Genomic DNA, 21824 nt, shown 5'->3' with positions numbered 1-21824 from the left:
GGGTAAATATGCTTATCCACAAGCATCCAACAAGGAAAAATCCTATTGAACGTCCATGTAATAATTACAGCTTCTTGACAGATGCTAGTAAAGTTATCAGTTATCATACATTTTAATGTACATTTTTGTTACTAGAGATTCCAATTTTGATAGATGTGAATAAAATTTTGAGAGATTCTAGTACATCAGGTCCCTTCCTGAAGGAAACTTTATTTTTGGCTGGATTCTGTGGCCCTGAAGATTAAGGTGGCAAGAATGAGCAGCCTCTAAATTGACAACATTACGAAATCCTGAATTGTTTAGATTTAAGCACTTCCTTTTTAATTGGCGTAAAGGGTTACTTAGTGGTTTCATTGATTCAGACATACAGCCCTTATGAGAAGCTGATCCCGCATTGTGGAGCTACTGTCTGACACGCCTCCTGTCTGCTTTCTGCTGGATCTCACAAACTCCTGTCCCTTTCCAGGCTGGATTGATGTCACCTGGGATGCTGGTGGCTCTAACTCTTACCGTATGGGCGCAGAAGGAAAGTTTGACCTCAAGCTTGCACCAGGGTACGACCCTGATTCAGCGGCATCACCCAAACCTGTTTCATCCACTGTTTCAGGCACAACGCAGTCATGGAGCAGCTTGGTGAAAAACAACTGTCCAGACAAGACGACTGCTGCTGCAGGCTCCTCAAGTAGAAAAGGAAGCAGCAGTTCTGTGTGTAGCGTGGCAAGTAGCAGCGACATCAGCTTGGGTTCGACCAAAATGGAGCGGAGATCAGAAAGTGTATTGGAACAAAATATAGTTTCAGGCACTGACGTCCATGAACCAATTGTTGTTCTGTCTTCTGCTGACAGTGTGCCTCAGGCTGACATAGGGTCATCTTCCAGTGCGAGCACCAGCACCTTAACAGCGGACATGGGAAACGAAAATGCAGAGAGGAAGTTAGGTCCTGATAACTCAATACGTACTCCTGGGGAGTCCAGTGCTATATCCATGGGAATTGTTAGTGTAAGCTCTCCTGATGTGAGTTCAGTCTCTGAACTGACTAATAAAGAAGCAGCTTCCCAACGACCCCTAAGCTCTTCAGCGAGTAACAGACTCTCAGTCAGTTCTTTGTTGGCTGCTGGGGCACCCATGAGCTCCAGTGCAAGTGTTCCGAACTTATCATCTCGAGAAACTTCCAGCCTGGAGTCCTTTGTACGCAGAGTGGCAAACATAGCACGGACCAATGCCACAAACAACATGAATTTAAGCCGGAGTAGCAGTGATAACAATACTAATACTTTGGGAAGAAATGTTGTGAGTACTGCAAGTAAGTAAGCTTTTTTTTATTTTTAGTTGATGATTTTGTTGTCTCTTTGGTTTTCGTTACACTTGAGTTTGGATTGTGTTGGCTTAATTGAGAAATGTATTTAGAGCAGCCTTGACCTTGTGTAGGCCTGTAGAATTTATGAAGGACTCATAGAGTTCCTGTCAGCTGGAAAGTGTTACATTGCCCTGTAATGTCAGATCACAGGTACCCATCAAACAGAAAGGAATTTGAAATTAATGATTGAAATTGATTTCGATTATATGTTTAAGGAGAGAGTATGAATTAGACCAAGAGAATGGAAGTCTAGCAGCAGTAGCTAATGTCAGGTACTTAGGCTTTCTGACCTGTGTAGATTTTGCATATTTCTGTTATTTTTCCATTTTCTCAGGAAGGGCAGTTTGTGCATATTGTGAAGTGTCTGAGGATATGAGCTAAGAACAAAGTACGAAGGAAAAAGAACTACAGTATAATGAAATGTTAGCAGATTGCTGATTTTGTCAAACTGCATAACATAATGTACTCTAATACTGAGTGTGTTTTCTAGAGATTGTTAAGATTAAGGTTAAGGCTTAGATTTGGTGAACTGTTCAGGAATATTAAATGTAGGGAAGTTTGTAGTTAACAGTGCATTATATACATGCTTTAACCATTTGCATGTTATTAGATTATATGTAGGACCAAGGTATTAGCAAGGTAAGTTGTAAACCTGCTTCTTGTGAGTTCACTCTTTTTTTGAGCATGTTCCCATCAAAGTTGTTGCTTGTTGGGTATTTTGTTCTCTGATGGTCATAGTACTTTAAACAGAGAACTGCATTTCATGGGCTAGGCAAGTTAGAAAATGTGAAATTACCCAAGCTAGAAAAAAGCATAAATTTCTTGTAAAGGTTTCATTCTTGTCATGATTGTCAATGAAGCTGGTGAAAGGGGTCTGGAGCAGCTATGAGGTGTTTAGCCTGGAGAAAAGGAGGCTCAGGAGAGATATAGTTGCTCTCTGCAGCTACCTGAAAGGAGATGTAGTGAGGTGGGGGCAGCCTCTTTTCACAGGTAGGAAGTTACAGGGGAGGTTTAGATTAGATAATGGGAAGAATTTCATGGAAATTTCATTCACCCTTTCTTTGAAAGGGTGGTCAAGCACTGGAATGGGTGGCTCAGGGAGGTTGATTCTCCATCCCTCAAAGTATTCAGAGGTTGTGTGGAAGTGGCACCTGGAACATGGTTTAGCAGTGAACATGGCAGTGCTGGCCTAACATCTGGACTCAGTCTTTGAGGTCTCTTCCAAACTTAACAATTCTATGACTCTGTGCTTCCTTATTTAGAAATGCGGTGCTTGCTTTTAGCATTTTAAAAGATTTTTAAATACTGAATGTTTTCTTTTTTGATGGGGAGATTTTTTTTTAATGTATCCTTATATTCATGTTGTGATACTGGGGATGGGGCTGAAGTCTAACTTGCAATAAAAATGTAAGTAAGATACTCAAAGATACTTTCAAAGAAAGCTTTCCAGGAATTGATCCTCTTATAGATAGATAGTGGCTCTGGTTCTGAAGTAGTTTTATATTGAGGGGAGGAAAAAGAGACCACCTTTAAAAAAAAACATGGTAAAATACTTCAACAGCTTATTTGAAATTTCATTAATGTTTGATACTATACACTGCAAAAGTTAAAAATAAGAATGGGGCATCTTAAAAATTTAATTCTGTGATAAAAATAGTCATACTTTATATTATCTGTCGTGTAGGAGTTATTTTGGTTTATGTTTTTTATATGATTAGAAACTGTAAATGGCAAGTCACGTTCCTAAAAGAGATCAGAGATTAAATTTGAGCAATCTCACCAGAGCTCAATTAGAGCATTGTAAAAAGCTTGATTTGTTAAATTTTTTTTTTCTTTATTTTTTGGGGTTTTTAGCCTGTTCAGGTTAAAAAAACCCAACCAACCAAACTAAAGACCAACCAAACCAAACAAAAACCCCCATCATCAAACAAACCACCCACAGCAATCCAACACCCCAAAAGTCAAGACTGAAATCATGGTTAGTGAGAGAAGTCTTTCTGGAGTTTCTGTACTGGTTGCATTGAAAACATCAGTATTTGCCAGAAGCTAAGTGGTGTCTAGAGTAGCCAATTTCCATTTGCTATTGAATTCAGAGCAAACAAAATGCTGATGCTTAATGGCTTTTTCTGTTTACTGTAACAGCAAAGAGTTTGCTGTTATTAATTAGCAGAGGGTAAAAGATGTGAATACTGAACAACTTATTTTCAAGCTCTTGAATAACAAAAGAAAAACTCTGGTTTTTCACTTCCATGCTTTCATAGAGAAGAACATAAACTTTGACAACCCTAAATTTAAAATTTGCACTTTCCCTCATCATTATGCTATGATTTCACACCCCCCTGCATTGTTTATATTTTTATTTGCAAAATGTTAGCTATGTTTTCAAGGGGCAGGGATGTATGTAGTAACTGTATGTAACAGAGGAGGAAAGCAGAGATAGTAACTTTTCTTTCCCCCCCTCCGAAAAACTACCAAATTCACCTTAGGGGAAGCAGCTTTGTTATATCCTTTGTCCAGGGTAGTAATGTTTGCAAATAATGAAACTTCTTCTTTTAAAACTGAAAACCTTGCATTTGATAAAGTTCAGAAAAAGTAGGTTGAAAAACTTAAGACTTAAATTCTTAGTATAGATGACCCTTCAACTTTTTTTCTCCAAACAGTGAATTTAGTTTTTTTACTGAATTTAGTGAGTCTAGATTTTTTACTGAATTTAGTGAGTTTAGGTTTTTTATTGAATTTAGTGAGTCTACAGTGAATTCAGGTTTTTTTTCAGTTGTTCACTAAAATGCATTTGCTGTTTTATTTGAATGTACAGTAAGGTAACTTTTTAGTTGTTACTGGCTTATTCTGAAAATTATAAATCATCTAACATATGACTTATATTTCAGAGTAGCATCAGTTCAGGCGTGTTGACTGTGATGAACATATATCTTAGTACTTGTTTGAAAAATAACTAGTTAGAGCTAATTTAAGAACCTTAGAAAAATGCACAGAAATCACAAGTTTCACATTTGTTTTTACATGTTCTGTTCCCAGTTCTCTTATATATAATTAACTTGTTTGCACTATATAATATTGTTATTTAGATGTTAAATTTCATTTTAGGCTTAAAGACAGATCACAATGTTGGAGTAACAGATTTCAGAAATTCTTTACATATATTGAAAATGAAATTAAGTAATTTCAGGTTTATAGTGGGATTTGGGGGATTTATTTGATAAAATTATTTATTTAACATGTTTGCAAGGGAATAGGCTCAGAAGTGGGCATACATGTTGTAAGGTGTACTTTTGCCTTGGGAAACCCTTCCCCTTTATAGTCTGTTGTTCTTTATTATAAAATAACACACTGATAATTTTTCAACCCCAAATATATTTTTCAACACAGGAGTCATGCATGTAAGTTGTACTCTTCAAGTCATCAAATCATTTATTTTATCCATATCTTTATCTATAGCTTCTCCTCTTATGGGTGCCCAAAGTTTTCCTAATCTGACTACAACTGGTACCACATCAACAGTGACCATGTCTACATCCAGTGTTACTAGCAGCAGCAATGTAGCTACAGCAACTACAGTTTTATCTGTTGGTCAGTCGCTTAGTAATACTCTAACTACTAGCCTAACATCAACATCTAGTGAGAGCGATACAGGGCAGGAGGCAGAATATTCTTTATATGGTAAGTTTCATTTTTAAATGAACATAAGCATTAGACTTCCCATTAATGACTTTCCCTTTTATCCTGTTGTTATGATTTTCTCATATAGTAGTTTATTTACTGAAAAGCATTTGAAAGTTGAGCTGTTTGTATGTTACTTGTTCTGTAAGGCAGTAAGTAAAATAATGTTAATGTAGTAGTATTTCCTTGTGTTTTCAAATCTTTATTTTCAGCACTTTCTATCCCATGTTACTATTATTTATGGTATAGTTTATCTGAGCACTTGAATATTTTCTGTCATCAAGTTTAGTTCCTAATGTAGTTTGCATCTGTACTTCTAATTACAATCAATTTTTTTTTGTTTTGTTTTGTTGTATAGGCATGCTACATGCAAAGTCTGATGTACCTTGTATTACTCTGATTAAAAAGCATCCACCATTAGGCACATTGTACCCTTTAAATAACTTCCAGGTATCTCAATACCGTAATAGTAATTTCAAAAAATTGGAAAAAACACAAAAATTGACAGGAGGAAAGAAATTACATGATTTGACAAACAGATCCAGAGTTGTGTGCACACTATAACCTAGAAACAGATGTCAGGACAGAGGTTACTTGAGACATATGAATACAGGGAAAGAAGATTTAGATCATTCGGTCAGTAATACACAGGAATCAAGCTGATAAAATGAAGTCAAGAAAAACCTGGGTTGTATATCGGAAAATACTTCCTAATGTAAAGTTTATTCATTTGTGAGATATTCTTGGAAGATACTTGATTTATTGAAAATCTTGTTGGATTAAGATTGTGTTATATTTTGTTGCCTATTGAAATTGCTTGAAAAATTTCTGGTCATTTCAATGGGTATTGGAATTGAACTGCTTGGAGGCAGTTGATTAATATATCTGCATATACCATTTCTCTTTACTCTTTTAATTAAGTCTAATGTGATACTTTGATTGGGTGACATGTCTTAAGATATATCACCAACAACTGAGCAAGTAGGGTGCATTCACGTATCACTAGGGGTGAAAGCAACAATAGGAAAGGTGCTTGAGTGGTATAGATGGTTTCTATGTGCATAGAAAAATGTAAAAGTTCAAAGCTTCATCCCAGTCCACTTGGATTGCTGTGAACTTCTTTTCTGGTTTTGGGAGGTTGTTTTTTAAATCTTAGTATTAAGTGAGTAAAATGGAACTTTGCCTTCAACTTCTTATTACAGTAATTAATTAGCAATTGAATCTTTAAGATATTACTCGTAAATGTTTATCTTATATGTCCTTTACATTGTAAGTTAAGGTCTAAACTACACGTTTTTAGTGGAAATTACATCACTCACCTGTTTTTAAATTATTGAGATGCAGAAACAGACATATGCATTTATACACCATTTTCTGGTGATCTTTTGTAATCTCCTATAAGTGTAATTATAAAATTTTATAATCAAATGAGGAACAGATCACTCTTGCTGATCACTGTCAATTGTACCAATAGTAAGTGCTTCTATAGTTATGCTGTTGACTAGATCCATGGACTTTTTACCAGGTGTATGCTTTTATCACAGATTTTATATTCCTGTTCTGCAGTAAGTAATGTTTTCTTTTTCTGGTTTAAGTTTAAGTGAGATTTGTTTTTTCACTCTTCCCAATTCTTCTGTTCTTTATTTAAAAAATTCTGCTTTAAAAGTTACTCTTGTCTTTTGTTCTGTATGTAAATATATATATGTGTGTTATAGATTTTCTTGATAGCTGCCGAGCTAGTACTCTGTTGGCAGAGTTAGATGATGATGAGGATCTTCCTGAGCCAGATGAAGAAGATGATGAAAACGAAGATGATAACCAAGAAGATCAAGAATATGAAGAAGTTATGGTATGGTATAGTTAGCATTGGTGGTATCTTAATTGACTAACAGGTGCTTTAAAAATCCACAGATTTTATTTGGCAATAGGAAGTCCTAGCTACAATATTTCCATTAGTTAAAACAAGTTTATTTAGATTCATTTAGTTTCTTGCATATGGTCAAAACCACAAGTGTTTTTAAACACTAGCATACCCAAGAACCTTACAGGTCAGAGTTAATGTCTTAAACCAGGCTAGGAAGAAGTTGACAGACATTAGAAATTATGGATCACTAGTTCACAGGCTCATGAAATGGTATAACTGTGGATATATAATGCATACTGCTGCATTTGTAGTGATTCAGTTTGGGGTGTGTTTAACTGTAGGCCTGTATGAAGCAAAATATTTGCCAGAGGAAATCACTCTCTTCTAAAAAATACCCCAGCAGAAAAATCAATGGGAGGGGTCTAGACAAACCCAGCATGGTAGTTCACATGGTTCTTGCTTAGACTATCAGGAGTTCTGGCTTTTCATTTGGTTGTTCTTAACTGGTATGAATAGTGCTTGGTCTTCTACTATCACTGAAGTGATCAGAATGAATATTGCAGAATCTAAGAGGAAAAATAGAAGGCTTCACTAAATGCTAATTTAATATTTTACAGAATAAATAGAAATATTGTTTTATGGAATTATAGAAACTTCATCTTGTAATTAATATGCAAATATTTATTTCATTTGAACCAATATATGTAGCATTTTACCTTACTGTGTTTATGGTTTTAATAGAAACTCAGGTTCATGACTAAACATCTTGTTGTTTCACCTTCTGCACAAAGATACAAAGTTAGGAAAAAAATCAAGCCAGTACAACTTAAGTGGATCTACAATGCAGACAGTAACTTCAGTTTGTAGAATGTTGATCCATTTAAAAAAAAATATTAAATGGCGTTACTATTATTTTAAAGTATAATATATTATATTTATAAATTTATAAATTATATTTATAAAAATATGATAATATTATTTTAAAATGATTAAATGGAGTTACCACAGTGTGTCATATGGTCCAGCCTCCTTGCTCAGTTGGGGTCATCCTGGAGCACATGGCACAGGATTGTGTCTTGATGGTTCTTGAATATCTCCAGGTTGGCCCACAACCCGTCTCAGTGTGTGTTTGCTCACACAGTAAAGTTCTTCCTCGTGTTCAGGTGGAACTTCTGTGCGTCAGTTTCTGTTTCTTGTCCTGTTGCCTGGCACCACTGAGAAGAGCCTGGATCCATCTTTTTAACACTGTGTCATCAGATACTGACAGACATTGATGAGGTCCCCTCTCATTTGCCTCTTCAGGAGGCCTCCCCAGGAGCTTCACACCTTCCTGACTGAGGAGCCCAGAACTAGATACAGCACTCCAGATGCAGCCTTACCAGAGCTGAGTAGAGTTGTAGTTTAGTGTGTGACTGCTGTATTCATGAACTCTCAATTTTTAATCAAATTATTCTCTTTAGTAGAATCAGAAAAACAGCTAGGGTTTTTTGTTTTGTTTTTAATTTGCCTTTTTTTTTATTAGGAAGAAGAGGAGTATGAAACCAAAGGAGGCCGTAGGAGAACATGGGATGATGATTATGTGTTGAAACGACAGTTTTCTGCATTGGTTCCTGCTTTTGACCCAAGACCTGGTCGTACTAATGTGCAACAGACAACTGACCTAGAAATCCCTCCACCAGGTATGCTGACAATGTATGTGATGCTTAATCTGGCTTTAGGATGGAGATTCACTGTTAAGTGCCCACTGGATCTGGGGATGCTGTCACTATTAATCAGTACAACATGCTTTTGTGGCTGTGTGGCTTTTCTCTGTTTGAATGAGAGTTTAATCTACCTCTGCAGATCTAAGCATTATTGAGGGAAGAGTAAATTAAGTGCTGTGTAAAATAAGCATATTTAGGAATTTAACTAGGATCATCTCTTACCATGATAAATAATAAAATTTCTTGATACTTTAAAGATGTGCTAAAGATGCCTGGTTCGACTTGCAGGGACTTAACTGTGTTAAAGCTACCCAGAATAGTTTTGATTGGAGAGGGTGTGCTGACACAGTGCAAAGCTGAGGCAGGGACAAGGTAATGCAGTGATGGAGCAGTGTGTACAGTCAACAGCACAGCACCTGATCTTGCTCCTTGGCTCCTTAGTTCATTCTTGTTCAAGCACACTGGATGTACTCAAGAGTTCATTTCAGAGAGGAATAAGTAGGTTTTAGCATAGATGTAAATAAGCCACTGCTTATTCTGAAGAACTGAAAGGCAGGTACTGTGTAAGAAAAGAATGCATGTGCTGTGATAATATATGTTACCAAGATACAGGCATCAGTAGGGATTTCAGAAATTTCTGTTAGTTTTATTCCCATAAAGAAATGGTTCAGTCATAATTTAGTTCATAGTTAGAACTCTGTCTCATCTCATGTGTGCAGTAAATACCATTACACTTCCTTATTGAACCATGTTATTGACATTTAGGCCACCTTGTCATGCACTATGTATTTTGTGCTAAGGGTTCTCAAATGATTTTTGCAGGTACACCTCATTCAGAACTCTTGGAAGAGGTTGAGTGCATGCCTTCACCACGTTTAGCACTTACCTTGAAAGTTTCGGGTCTTGGAACAACTCGAGAAGTAGAACTACCCCTAACAAACTTTCGATCCACCATCTTTTACTATGTACAGAAATTGTTACAGCTCTCCTGTAATGGCAGCGTGAAATCAGACAAACTTAGACGGATTTGGGAGCCAACATACACGTAAGCTCACCACTTCATTATTCTGTGTAGAGAACGCTGTGGCTGATTAGGAAATGGATGTTAATTTTTTAACTCCTCCTCTGTAATAAGCAATGCTAGAATTAGATTTTTTTTGTATTTATGTCAGGATGTTATTACTGGTTTTAAAACTACTGCTGTGCCTGCAAAACCAGGGGAAAAAATCATAACCTTTAGGGATCTGCTTGGGAAAATCTCATGTTGTTATAATCCTAGCAAAAAATCAACCAGGAGAGTTGGTTGATTTTTTTCAAGGATCACTTTCCAGACTTAAGAACAGCCTATCCCAATATGTAGGAAGTCAGACAGAGTCAGTAGGAGAACTGCGTTGATTAACAAAAAAGCATGAAAGGGAAGCATGCAAGGAGTGGAAGAAGGGTCAGGTGATCTAGGAGGAATCCTAGTTGTCCCAACTTGAAGGCAGAGCATTAGGAAAGCCAGAGCACATCTGGAATTGAATCTGGTGATATGTGAATGGCAAAAGGTTAGTGAGCTCTTTTATACAAGTCCATGGGACCCAATGGAATGTACCCATAGGAGCTGGCCATTCTCTGTTACCTTTGGAAGGTCATGAGGGTTGGAGATACTTCTGAAGACCGGAGAAAAGGAAGTGTCATTCCTGCCTCCCTCAAAGACAGGAAAGATCTAGGGAATGACAAACTGGTCAGTCTTTCATCCCTGGAAAGGTGATGGAGATAGTCCTGGAAACCATTTTCAAATGATGAAGGATAAGGAGGTGATTGGAAGTAGGTGGAATGGATTTATGAAGAGAAAATCATGCTTAACCAGCCTTATAGCCTTCTACTATATGCCTAGCTCAGTGGATGAGAAGAAAGCAGCAGATATTGTTTTCCTCAGCTCTGGGAAGGCTTTCATTGCTTTCTCTGTCAGTGACAAACTTAGAGAGCATGGACTAGATAGTGTCTCAAAAATGTCTGAACTGTTGGGCTCAGATGGTTGTGGTCCTTGGTGTAAAGGCCAGCTGGTGTACCCCAAGGGTTGATGTGAGTCCAGGACTGTTTAAACATCTACATTAGTGGACTGTATGATGGGACAGAGCAGACCCTTAGCTTCTAGACAAAACAAAACTGGGGAGGAGTCACTGTTGGACCAGATGGTTGTGCTGCCATTCTAAGAGACCTCATCATGATGGAGAAATGGGGAGACAGGAGCTTTGTGACATTTCACAAAGGGAGATGTGAAGTATGTCAGCTGGGGAAAACAGCTCTGTGTGTTATGGCTCAGGCTGGGGGACAGCTGCCTGGAAAGGAGGTTGGTGAAAAAGGCCTTGTGGGTCCAGGTGGACATAAAGCTAAACATGAACTAGCTGTGGAGCCCAGTAGCATAGAAGATCAGCAGCACCCTGGGCTGCATTAGGAAAGTTGGGTGAGGTGATCATCCCCATCTGCTCAGCACTGGTGAGTTACACCTGCAGTGCTCTGTCCCAGTTCAGGGCTCCTCAGTACCAAAGGGACATGGACACTGGAGTGAGTCTAGCAAGGGGCTGCTAGGATGATTAAAAGGCTGATTGCTTCTGTCATACAAAGAGTCTGAGAGTTCTGTATCTGTCTAACCTGGAGGAAAAAGGACTTGTGGGCTCTTACTGATGTGTATCAATAACTGATGGAGGACATAGGGAAGCCAGACTGTGGACTTTTCTTTGTTGTGACATTTGAGAGGGCAAGAATTAAAAAGGGCTCAAACTGAAATACAGGAAATTCTATTTAAACGTGATATTTGAGGGCCCTTCCTACCTCAGTTATTTTCTCAATGTTAATTTGACCTTAATAGCTTTATAGTAATAGACAGAAATTGTAAGACTATGTGGTGGGGAGTGTTTTCCATTTACTACCTTAATCAATGTAACTTCTGTCATATTAGAAGAGTGATGTATATAGGAGTGACAACTGCAGTAAGGAGGGGTGCAGTATTTTTACCTGTAGTTCAGATTTTGTCAGTGCTTTTCTGTTGTGCCTATTTTCTGAGTTGTCTTCTCTCAAAAATTGCATGCTGTAACAAACTGGTTTTTTGTTAGAAATAGTTGAGAAACATGAGAAATAATTGTAAATGGCATGTCTTCTAAGTTAATGCACAGCAAGCTTCTCTAGGACTTCAAAATTTTAAAGAGTTGGTGCACATGTAGTGAAAAATCTAAAGTTGATTTGGGAAATTGGCACAATGAAGGTTGTTTGATTACTCCAGTCTCACTTAAAGAAACATAAATACTTTGCAAGATAGATACCAACATCATGAAAATAGAGCTTGAGAAATTTGCTGCCTCAGGGTATCTCAGATGTTTAGTGCAGCAAAGAACAGCTGCTGTTGCTGTTTTACGTTACAGTATCTAAATGTCACTGATACCTAACAAGTTGATGTATAACCTCAGAATTTAGAGGATGTGCTATAAGTATGAAGTATTAATTTATTGTTTTGATGTCTAGAATCATGTACAGAGAAATGAAGGATTCTGATAAGGAGAAAGAAAGTGGAAAAATGGTAAGACCTCCTTCTGTGTCTTTGTTTTATGGCTGTTTAATAAAAGCAAAAGAATATTGTTGCAGTTTTTGAAATGCTACATTAAAAAAAACTAACAGTTTTCAATTACTTAAAGAGTATTAGTGAGTGTATTTGTAAATGCATGCTCCCTTAAAAAAAAAACATTTCATGTTGCATGTGAAATCTTGAAGACTTTACAATCAGGAAAAACCAACATTTGGTGGTTCCTGTTGTAGGGTTGCTGGTCAGTAGAGCATGTGGAGCAGTACCTTGGCACTGATGAATTACCAAAGAATGACTTGATAACCTACCTGCAGAAGAATGCAGACTCAGCTTTCCTGCGCCACTGGAAATTAACCGGCACTAATAAAAGTATTAGGAAAAACAGAAATTGTTCCCAGCTCATAGCTGCATACAAGGTATATGTCTGCATCCAAACTTTTTTTATTATGAATGGCTATGTGCTTTGTTTTGCAGCTTTAAAGATTATTGTTGAGGGAGAGCCATGGTATTTATAGGGAAGTTGAATGTTCAAAAGCCAGTTTCAAGTTTAGGTTTTGCTGCTCTTGCCTTTTCATTTTAATGTCTTCTGTTAAACCTAGTTGTGTTAAAATGCATTTGGATCATGATTTGCACCATGCACAGTTTGATTAAGTGTTAAGTTTGAACACAGTAACTGTTTTGATTTTTTTTCAAATCAATTTGGAATACAGTCCTAAAGAGAGCAAAACACACAGTTTTCATTCTTAACCATTCTCTTTTTTACAGGACTTTTGTGAACATGGATCAAAATCTGGATTGAGTCAAGGGGCCATTTCTACTCTTCAAAATTCTGATATCCTTAGTTTGGCCAAGGAGCAACCCCAGGCCAAAGCTGGCAGTGGACAAAACTCCTGTGGAGTAGAAGATGTTCTGCAGTTACTTAGAATTTTGTATATAGTTGCCAGTGACCCTTACACAGCACGGACTTCTCAAGAAGGTAACTTAGTTAATTGGCAGAGCTTCTGAAATACTTAAATGAAAAGAAATAAAGGAAAACTTTTCTCTTTATTATTTTCAGAAGGAGATGAGCATCCTCAGTTTAACTTTCCACCAGATGAATTCACAAGTAAAAAAATTACTACAAAGATTCTGCAACAGATTGAGGTATTACACTAATACATTGTATGCAGTGTATATCCATAGTATTGTTTTTAGGACTCTGTTATTCTCTTCCTTACCTTGACTGTTGGAAATTATTGGGGTTTTTGCCATTTTTGATTTTTGAATTGTTTCATACATGTTTTATTCCTTGCATTAAACTACAGGAACCATTGGCACTAGCAAGTGGAGCTTTGCCAGACTGGTGTGAGCAACTAACAAGCAAGTGTCCTTTCTTAATTCCGTTTGAAACGAGACAGTTGTACTTCACATGTACAGCATTTGGAGCATCAAGGTAAAAAAAATAAAATACAAGAAGTATGATTGCTTCCTTTTTATTTTTTACGTATAACAGTTTCTAAATTGCTGATTTCCAGAAGGACCTTAATCCTAATGAGACAAATTTTTCTTGCCAAATGTGAATAATTTGGGTGATGGAAGGAAGAAGATGGAAAAACTCAGAATGACAAGGAATTTCATTTTTTACCTTCAGCTGAAGACTTGCTTATGTACTTATATAAGCCAGGTTTTCCTATTGGCCAATTTGTCTGGGTTACAGTTCATTGCATAAAGGGCTACAAAATAGGAAATGTTTGGAGAATCATATGAACTAGAAGTTTTTTAGAAACATGTACATTTTTATTGTTCCAGCAACTTGTGATTGTTTGATTCATGTATTTTTAATTCATTAATGTTTAAACAAAACAGAAAAAAACCTAAAAAAATACGCTATTTTGAAAGTTACTATAAGCTGCATAATGAAACTGGACAAGGGTATCCTCTAGAGTTATTTGTTACCTCAGAATCATTAATAGTTTTATTGCAGCAGTCATAATTTTTAGGGTATGTAGACAGTGTAAACCTTTTTGCTGGTATACTTTTTTTTTTGTAACAAGAAGGGAAAAGTAGATTTTCTTGGCTGTTGCTACACTTTATTTTCCAAATCAGAGGATAGAGAGAGAATTGCCAAAATTACGTTTTTTTCTTACATGCAGTAGAGGTACATTATGAGGAATGTAAAATGAGGTATTTAGAAAGAAAGAAAAAGGAAGAGAAGAAAAGGTATTAACTTGCAAGACATCAGTTTATATCTTTTTATTGTGTAAAAATTTTAACTTCTGCAGAAAGATGGTTCGTATGTTGTGGTCTTTTTTGTTTTGTTTTGGAAGAAGGTAGTTTTTAGAGAAGCTGCATTTTTAAGAGATGCCTCAGGAAACATTGCATGTTAGTTACTTTGTAAGTAAAGAGCTTTCTTAAGCTCTTAAAATACTGAAGTAGTTCTTGAAACTCATCTATTCTGTATGAACTCTGTGTACACTCTCTGTGTCTGTCATGACGCTTGGCTATTTTTTCAAAACAATCAACAAATGGTAGCTGTGAAGACAGTTTATTGCTGCATAAATGATAATACATACAAAAATTTGGAAATTTGACTTTGTGTAAGTACTGCTATTAAATGTACCTATTCTTCACTGATGGGTCAATTTGTCTATGACTGCACTTGAACTTTGGTTCTGTGTTGCTCTAAGGAGTGTGTAAATAAATAACTGCAAAACTTGGTCAGTATCAATGGAGTGATGTGCAACTGCCTTACAGTATATAATGAAAGGTGTCATATGTGTCTATAACAGTTTTGAGCATCTGTGATAAAAAGTTCAACAGTAAATGCTACCTTTTGTTCTTTCCACTGTAGTGTGAAAACTACAGGAATTCAGATCAAGAATTGTATATTTTCATTGGTGCCATCATCAGAATCTGGGACTTATATTAGAAATTATTTTGTTTTCTGACTTCATAAAATATGAAGCAACCCATATTTTGGGGCATTTCAGGCTGATAAATAGTTTAGTTTGGTTTATACCTAAAAAAAATTAGGAGGCAATTAGTACTTAAGCAAGTCACTTTTTATTGGTGACTACTTTCAAGTTTTGATGCATGGAAGACATGGAAGTTTTAAACAGCTGGTGTTTGGTTTTTTTCCAGAGCGATTGTATGGCTGCAGAACAGACGTGAAGCCACTGTGGAACGGACAAGGACCACGAGCACAGTGCGACGGGATGATCCAGGGGAATTCAGAGTTGGACGCCTCAAACATGAAAGAGTGAAAGTTCCGCGAGGTGAATCCTTGATGGAATGGGCAGAAAATGTCATGCAGATTCATGCAGACAGAAAATCTGTTCTAGAGGTAAAGCATATCTGCCTAGCAGAGCGAGGTTAGATAGCTGTTTCTAGTGTACTGGACAGGATATTGAATATCCTGTTCCATTACCAACGCTGAACATTTCACTAGGATTTTCTTTTACTATTAACTTTCCTTATGTTTTTCTAGGTTGAGTTTTTAGGGGAGGAAGGAACAGGCCTGGGTCCCACCTTGGAATTTTATGCATTGGTGGCAGCAGAATTTCAGAGGACAGATTTGGGAGCTTGGCTTTGTGATGATGATTTTCCAGATGATGAGTCCCGACAGGTACATTTTAATTTGTATTTTAAACTGAGTACTTGTGTAAAAAAAATGGAAAGCAAGCTAGACATCCAGGTAGGAAGAACACATGTTCGTACAGCAGCTGGTAATCATGGTCAAGAATGATCACTCTGGTCCACAGCTTGTTTTTTTAATTATTCCCTTTTTAAAGGAGCAGTAGGGTATAAGAAGTTAGTGCAGATATCTAATGAAATCCACCTTTAACCATATCTGCTTTTTTTGTCTCTCTCTTAAATCAGGTTGATATCGGTGGTGGATTGAAACCACCTGGCTACTATGTACAGAGATCATGTGGACTGTTTACAGCACCATTCCCACAAGATAGTGATGAACTTGAAAGAATAACCAAACTCTTTCATTTCCTTGGAATTTTCTTGGCTAAATGCATTCAAGACAATAGACTTGTGGATTTACCCATTTCTAAGCCTTTTTTTAAACTCATGTGTATGGGGGACATTAAAAGTAACATGAGTAAGTTGATATATGAATCACGGGGTGACAGAGACTTGCACTGTACTGAAAGTCAGTCAGAGGCTTCCACAGAAGAAGGACATGATTCCTTGTCAGTAGGAAGTCTGGAAGAAGACTCCAAATCAGAATTTATTCTTGATCCACCAAAACCGAAGCCTCCTGCCTGGTTTAATGGAATTTTGACATGGGAAGACTTTGAATTAGTAAACCCACATAGAGCTAGGTTTCTAAAAGAAATTAAGGACCTTGCAATTAAAAGACGTCAAATTCTAAGCAACAAAAATCTGTCAGAAGATGAAAAGAACACCAAACTGCAGGAATTAATGCTGAAGAATCCATCAGGTTCAGGGCCTCCTCTAAGCATAGAGGACTTGGGGTAAGTTTTCATATTTATTTATAGGTAGGCAAACAATCTTGTGTTAGAGAAAGAAGCCACCACATAACTACAAATTAATTAATAATAAAGCTTAGTTTTTAAATAGCATCATTGCAAGGGGGAATCCATAGAGATGCAGCCATATTATTTTTCTTTGGTTTGAGGATTTTTTCTTCTCACTTGCTCAGTTTCCTGATCTTAAATGTGGCTATGTTGCAATGATGTATGACTCTGGAGACATAAATACTTGTAAAAACAGCTGCTTGTAAAATCACAGCTTTTAAAAAAAGGGTGATTCAATAATTTCTTTGCTCTGATTACTTGAAATTTATCAAGTGTTTTGGAGAGCCTTTAAAGAGGACAGATTGACATCTCAGATTGTGTTCCTAATGCAGTGTATAAATCCATGTTAAACAGAGCCTGTGTTGACTTTTAGCAACTGTAAAAGACGAAATGCTCATACCTATGTAAACCCATGTCATGATGTCATCCTCCCTAGTTTTAAATACTTCCTTTGAAACAATAGTTTTTCTACCATTATATTATAATCATATTGTGCCACAAAAATTGTGTAGTGTCAGAGTTCAGTAATTACTTAAGGCTTTGGAATCATGTAATTACTTAAGGCTTTGGAAGCTGGAAGGAACCCCCAAGGATCAACCTGCACAGCGCCATCCCCAAGAGTCACACCCTGTGCCTGAGACCATTGTCCAAACACTTCTTGAACTCCCCCAGGCTGATGCTGTGACCCCTTCCCTGAGGAGCCTGTTCCAGTGCCCAACCACCCTCTGGGGGAAGAAGATTTTTCTAATACCCAACCTAAACCTCCCCTGACACAGGTTGAGGCCATTCCCTCGTGTCCTGTCACGACAGAGAAGAGATCAGTGCCTGCCTCTCCCCTGTAACTGCAGTGAGGTCTCTTCTCAGTCTCCTTCAGGCTGAATAGACCAAGTGACCTCAGCCACTTGTATGCCTTCCTCTCTAGACCCTTCCCCATCTTGGTAGCCCTTCTGTCAGTGATCTCTAATAGCTTTATGTCCTCAAAGGGCTTGTGGAATTTAGCCTGGCTTGTTATAGAGAGAAGGCAAGTATCACTGTTGAAGAGCCTAAATGCCTAATAGTTCAAATGGCTCTGTAATTGCTATTGCTGGAATTTAATGGAAATTGTTTTTCTGAATTTGTGAACTAAATTAAATGATTTGAGTAGTTTTGAAGCTGATAGCTCTAAAAAAGCTGATAGTTCTAAAATTTCAATTTATGAAATTTTCAGTGGTTATCAAATCCAAGTAAATAGAGAATAAGAATATGCATTTGCATACCATATGTTTGAAACACATTATCTGTGTAGTCCATTACTGTTTGTAGTTCTGTGCTTTTGTATATACATGAACATTGGTTCAAAGTGATCCACTCACAATGGTTTGAAATCCAGTGAGGTGCTTTTGGGTGTGACAGGTTGTAAATCTGGTGTGTTTACAAAAGCAGTAGCAGACTTGTTTTCAGTTATTAACTACCTTTGTATTTTGAAGTTTAAATTTTCAGTTTTGCCCTTCGTCCAAAGTATATGGGTTTACGGCTGTGGATCTCAAACCAGGTGGTGAAGATGAGGTAAGAAAATAACCTACCTTTACAATTTAACCAGCAGTTCGAATTTTATGGTCTCAATAATAACTTTAATGAACAGTGAATTCTTAGAGTATCTATCTACTGTCTTTGCAGACTGTAACAATGGATAATGCAGAGGAGTATGTAGATCTCATGTTTGACTTCTGCATGCATACTGGTATACAGAAACAAATGGAGGCCTTCAGAGGTAATTGTAAATATAACCATGTATGTGAGGTTAGGTGGAATAATGGGTGTTTAGGGGATGCTGGTTTGAAGTGGTGGCATAGAATGGCTTTCAAAAATAAACTTTTTACTTAAGAATGCAATAGGTAAGATACTAATTTCAGAATACCTTTGCATTAGTTATGCTGTTTTTAATTGTGAAGATGTTCCACTTACCTTAATTAAGAAACTATTGATTGATTCTGGTTTGACTAAAATACAACTTAAATGCTGAGATTATTTTATAAACATTATTTGGACTCAAGTTTATGACTGTATCTTGTGTAAATTAAAGATGGCTTCAATAGAGTCTTTCCAATGGAGAAGCTGAGTTCCTTCAGCCATGAAGAGGTTCAGATGATTCTGTGTGGAAATCAATCACCTTCTTGGGCAGCTGAGGATATCATCAATTACACCGAACCCAAACTGGGATATACAAGAGATAGGTACTTTTATTCTGAGTGATTTTAAAATAGTAGCTAAAGGAAAGTGTTAAGTGATAGAATGTCTAGGATGTTCATTAGATGAAGTTGCCAAATTAGATGAAACCGGTAGTTACTGAAGAGCAGGTGATTGTATCAGATTGTTTCATGCAATTTTAGACAACAGATAGGTTAGAAAGTACTTGATAGTTTTCTGATGAGAGAAGATTAAAAATTATTCAAAGACAGGTAACTAATGAAAACATAATGACAGCTAATGCAGATTACTAAAGTTAGATTTTAGAGTTTTTATTCTCATATTTGAGAGTAGTTATAATTTTTTTATGACTGTGCACATTTGTTACTTTGCCCATATTTCTTATTCCTTTCTCTTGAGGTGTAGTTAAAAAAAGAAAGTGTACTATGTAGGGGACAAATACACTTACTGGTGTTGGCTATCAGAAGGTGGTCTTGATGTTTTTGGGTTTGTTGGGGTTGGTTTTGGGTTTCACTGTTTGTCATGTTTGGTAGCAATAACATAAAAATCACTTCTGGAGCTGTGTTAGAATAAGCCTGCTGAAATGTTTGAGCTCTACTTCTCTACTCAGTAATATGCATTCAAATGCAAGGTACCCAAATAACATGCCAAGATAAGTATGTACCTATAGTTTTTTGTCTTAAGAGATTAAAGGCTCTGCCAGGAGATTAAAGACTATTTTTTTGGATTTAAGGATGTTTTGTTCTTAATACTCAACAGGCCCTAGAATCTTACAATGTCTGCTTAAACGTGACTAAAGATTTTAACTCTACTTTGTCAAGTTAAGAGAAATTTTAAAACTCCCCATGTTCTCTTCTAGTGTTATCAGAACTAATTGCTTTACTTTATTTTAAGCCCTGGCTTCCTTCGATTTGTGAGAGTCTTGTGTGGAATGTCTTCAGATGAGAGGAAGGCTTTCCTGCAGTTCACCACGGGTTGTTCGACGCTCCCACCAGGGGGGCTGGCAAACCTCCACCCCCGGCTCACTGTTGTGCGCAAGGTACGGCTCTCCCGGCCACCCTTGGAGCTGCTTTGGCTGGCACTGCAGGGCTTTCTAATTAACAATGATGGGTTTTATTTGGGTTTTCAATTTATGGCCATATGCTACGGTTTTAGTACTAACTTCTTGTTTCAGGTCTGCTCTCTGATACCATTTTTTTTTTCATGTATACTTAATATATTTAAATATCAAAGTATTAATGTACACACAAAGCAAGTATATTTATACATTGGCCTGTAGCTTTGCTGATGCTATTGTTTCTTGACAACTGGTGTTAGGTCGCAGCAAGTGCCATGACTTAGAGGACTTTACAGCTTTTAACTTCCATACTGAGTGCTGTCAACAACTGCTGTAAAATTCTTTTTTTTCCTCAGGTTGATGCTACAGATGCAAGTTATCCATCTGTGAATACATGTGTGCATTACCTAAAGTTGCCTGAGTATTCTTCCGAGGAGATTATGAGGGAGCGTCTGCTAGCTGCTACCATGGAGAAAGGCTTCCATCTCAACTGAGCCGCTGAGCGCAGCCTGCGACATGGAAGTGTTTTTGATACTAGCGAAGCCTCTTGTGTTTGTGTGCAAAAATACGATCTCCACGCTGTGCTCTGATGAGACTTGCCTTTTTTCACCTGTGAGGCTTTAGGAAAATGTGGAATGTTTGTTAGCTGCTAATGACAAAATAAATCCTTGTAACTACACAGCCAGCAAGAAATTGGCACAGAACACTGTGTGATGCTTCAAGGGCTTGCACAACTGGAAATTAAGGTGTTTCTGTTTGACTGTTCCAAAGAACAGATCATCAGATTTTCAGTGTTCACTGATACAAATTTCTAACAGTGTATTGTGTAAAGTTTGTCTTTTAATACCCTGTACACTACGGTTGCCATCACTGATCCCTGTTTTGCTGGCTTTAAGCTAACTGGTCAGAAACTTGCTTCCTTTAAAATTTAGACTTAATGGGCATCTCCAGCCTTTTCTTTTTTAATGGTGCCTGCACTATTGGAGTATTTTAGTGGGTTTTTGCGTATAATCATGCACAACCATTTTTTTTTCTTCTTTTTCTTTCAAGTGGGAATATATTTTGATTTCTCAAATGCCCTGCTATAAAGATCAAATCCTTAAGTGTGTTTGTGCAGCTCAACAATAAAGCTAATAAAAAACACTGGTTCCTAGTGCAAGGCACACTTAAAGCAAGTTTTACTTTCAGTTGTATTTTCTTTGTATATTATAAACATTTATTTAACTTGTTGCAGTTTGAAGTTTAAAAAAAAAGCACCCAATGTGTAAGCTCAAAAGTAATCATTAAAATGTTTGCAACATATAAAAATGTCTCTTCTGAATACTTCATTAGTACTTGCTAAATCTCTGGACACGTTCTGAACAATGTGCCATGCTTTTTTAAAGGTTTCAAAGAACTACATAAGAGAACTACTGATCTCACAAATTCATCTCTGTGTTCAAATCTTTTCAGAGTAAGTAGAAATTCTTAAGAGTGATCTGGCAGTGATCACCTGCATGTGGCAGGTTTTGGTGCTCTTCAGTGAGCCCATGTGACTTGAGACTATAGCTCTTTATTGCACTGGAATAAAATCTGGGTCAGATGATACAGCTGATTCAGCTTTACATGAGCTGGACTGGCTGTCTTGGTGTTAGCATATGATGTTTATTGGAAGAAAAGTAGCTTACAGTAAGATAAAGCAAGATAGGGTTTTAAAGATTTTCAAGTAGTTGATACCAAAAAAAAAAAAAAATCTATAGTGGTTGAACCTATGTAATAAGTTTTGCTTTGTTGTCTTTGGTAACAACTTCTCAGGCTACTGCTGAGAGGGGTTTGCCAAAAGATTCTGCCTTGCACATACACATCAGGCTGGTGCCAGATTTCTTTTCATGGCATTGTTTTTTAGAT

The 21824-nt window shown here is 37.0% G+C and overlaps 1 protein-coding gene across 11 annotated transcripts in view; it reads left to right on the top strand.

Annotated features, from left to right (window-relative positions):
• The window catches only part of HECTD1 (HECT domain E3 ubiquitin protein ligase 1), a 59701-nt gene extending 38456 nt beyond the window's left edge, over positions 1-21245 (top strand). For 4 of the 11 annotated variants that reach the window (XM_054634043.2, XM_054634042.2, XM_054634041.2 and 1 more), the window contains exons 25-42: positions 467-1303; positions 4814-5035; positions 6751-6884; positions 8422-8578; positions 9425-9647; positions 12107-12161; positions 12398-12580; positions 12930-13140; positions 13222-13307; positions 13469-13596; positions 15285-15486; positions 15631-15768; positions 16023-16630; positions 18160-18238; positions 18350-18443; positions 18756-18906; positions 19775-19919; positions 20294-21245. In XM_054634043.2, coding sequence (XP_054490018.2) covers positions 467-1303; positions 4814-5035; positions 6751-6884; positions 8422-8578; positions 9425-9647; positions 12107-12161; positions 12398-12580; positions 12930-13140; positions 13222-13307; positions 13469-13596; positions 15285-15486; positions 15631-15768; positions 16023-16630; positions 18160-18238; positions 18350-18443; positions 18756-18906; positions 19775-19919; positions 20294-20431 — 3791 coding nt within the window. In that variant the 3' untranslated portion in view covers positions 20432-21245. The remainder of the gene's footprint in view (positions 1-466; positions 1304-4813; positions 5036-6750; positions 6885-8421; positions 8579-9424; positions 9648-12106; positions 12162-12397; positions 12581-12929; positions 13141-13221; positions 13308-13468; positions 13597-15284; positions 15487-15630; positions 15769-16022; positions 16631-18159; positions 18239-18349; positions 18444-18755; positions 18907-19774; positions 19920-20293) is intronic. The other 7 variants (XM_054634047.2, XM_054634046.2, XM_054634045.2 and 4 more) reach the window with 4 other exon arrangements.
• Positions 21246-21824: the final 579 nt, after the last annotated feature.

This window comes from Agelaius phoeniceus, chromosome 6 (genome assembly GCF_051311805.1).
Source record: "Agelaius phoeniceus isolate bAgePho1 chromosome 6, bAgePho1.hap1, whole genome shotgun sequence".
Classification (NCBI taxonomy): domain Eukaryota; kingdom Metazoa; phylum Chordata; class Aves; order Passeriformes; family Icteridae; genus Agelaius; species Agelaius phoeniceus.
This window is presented reverse-complemented; position numbering and strand designations above follow the sequence as displayed.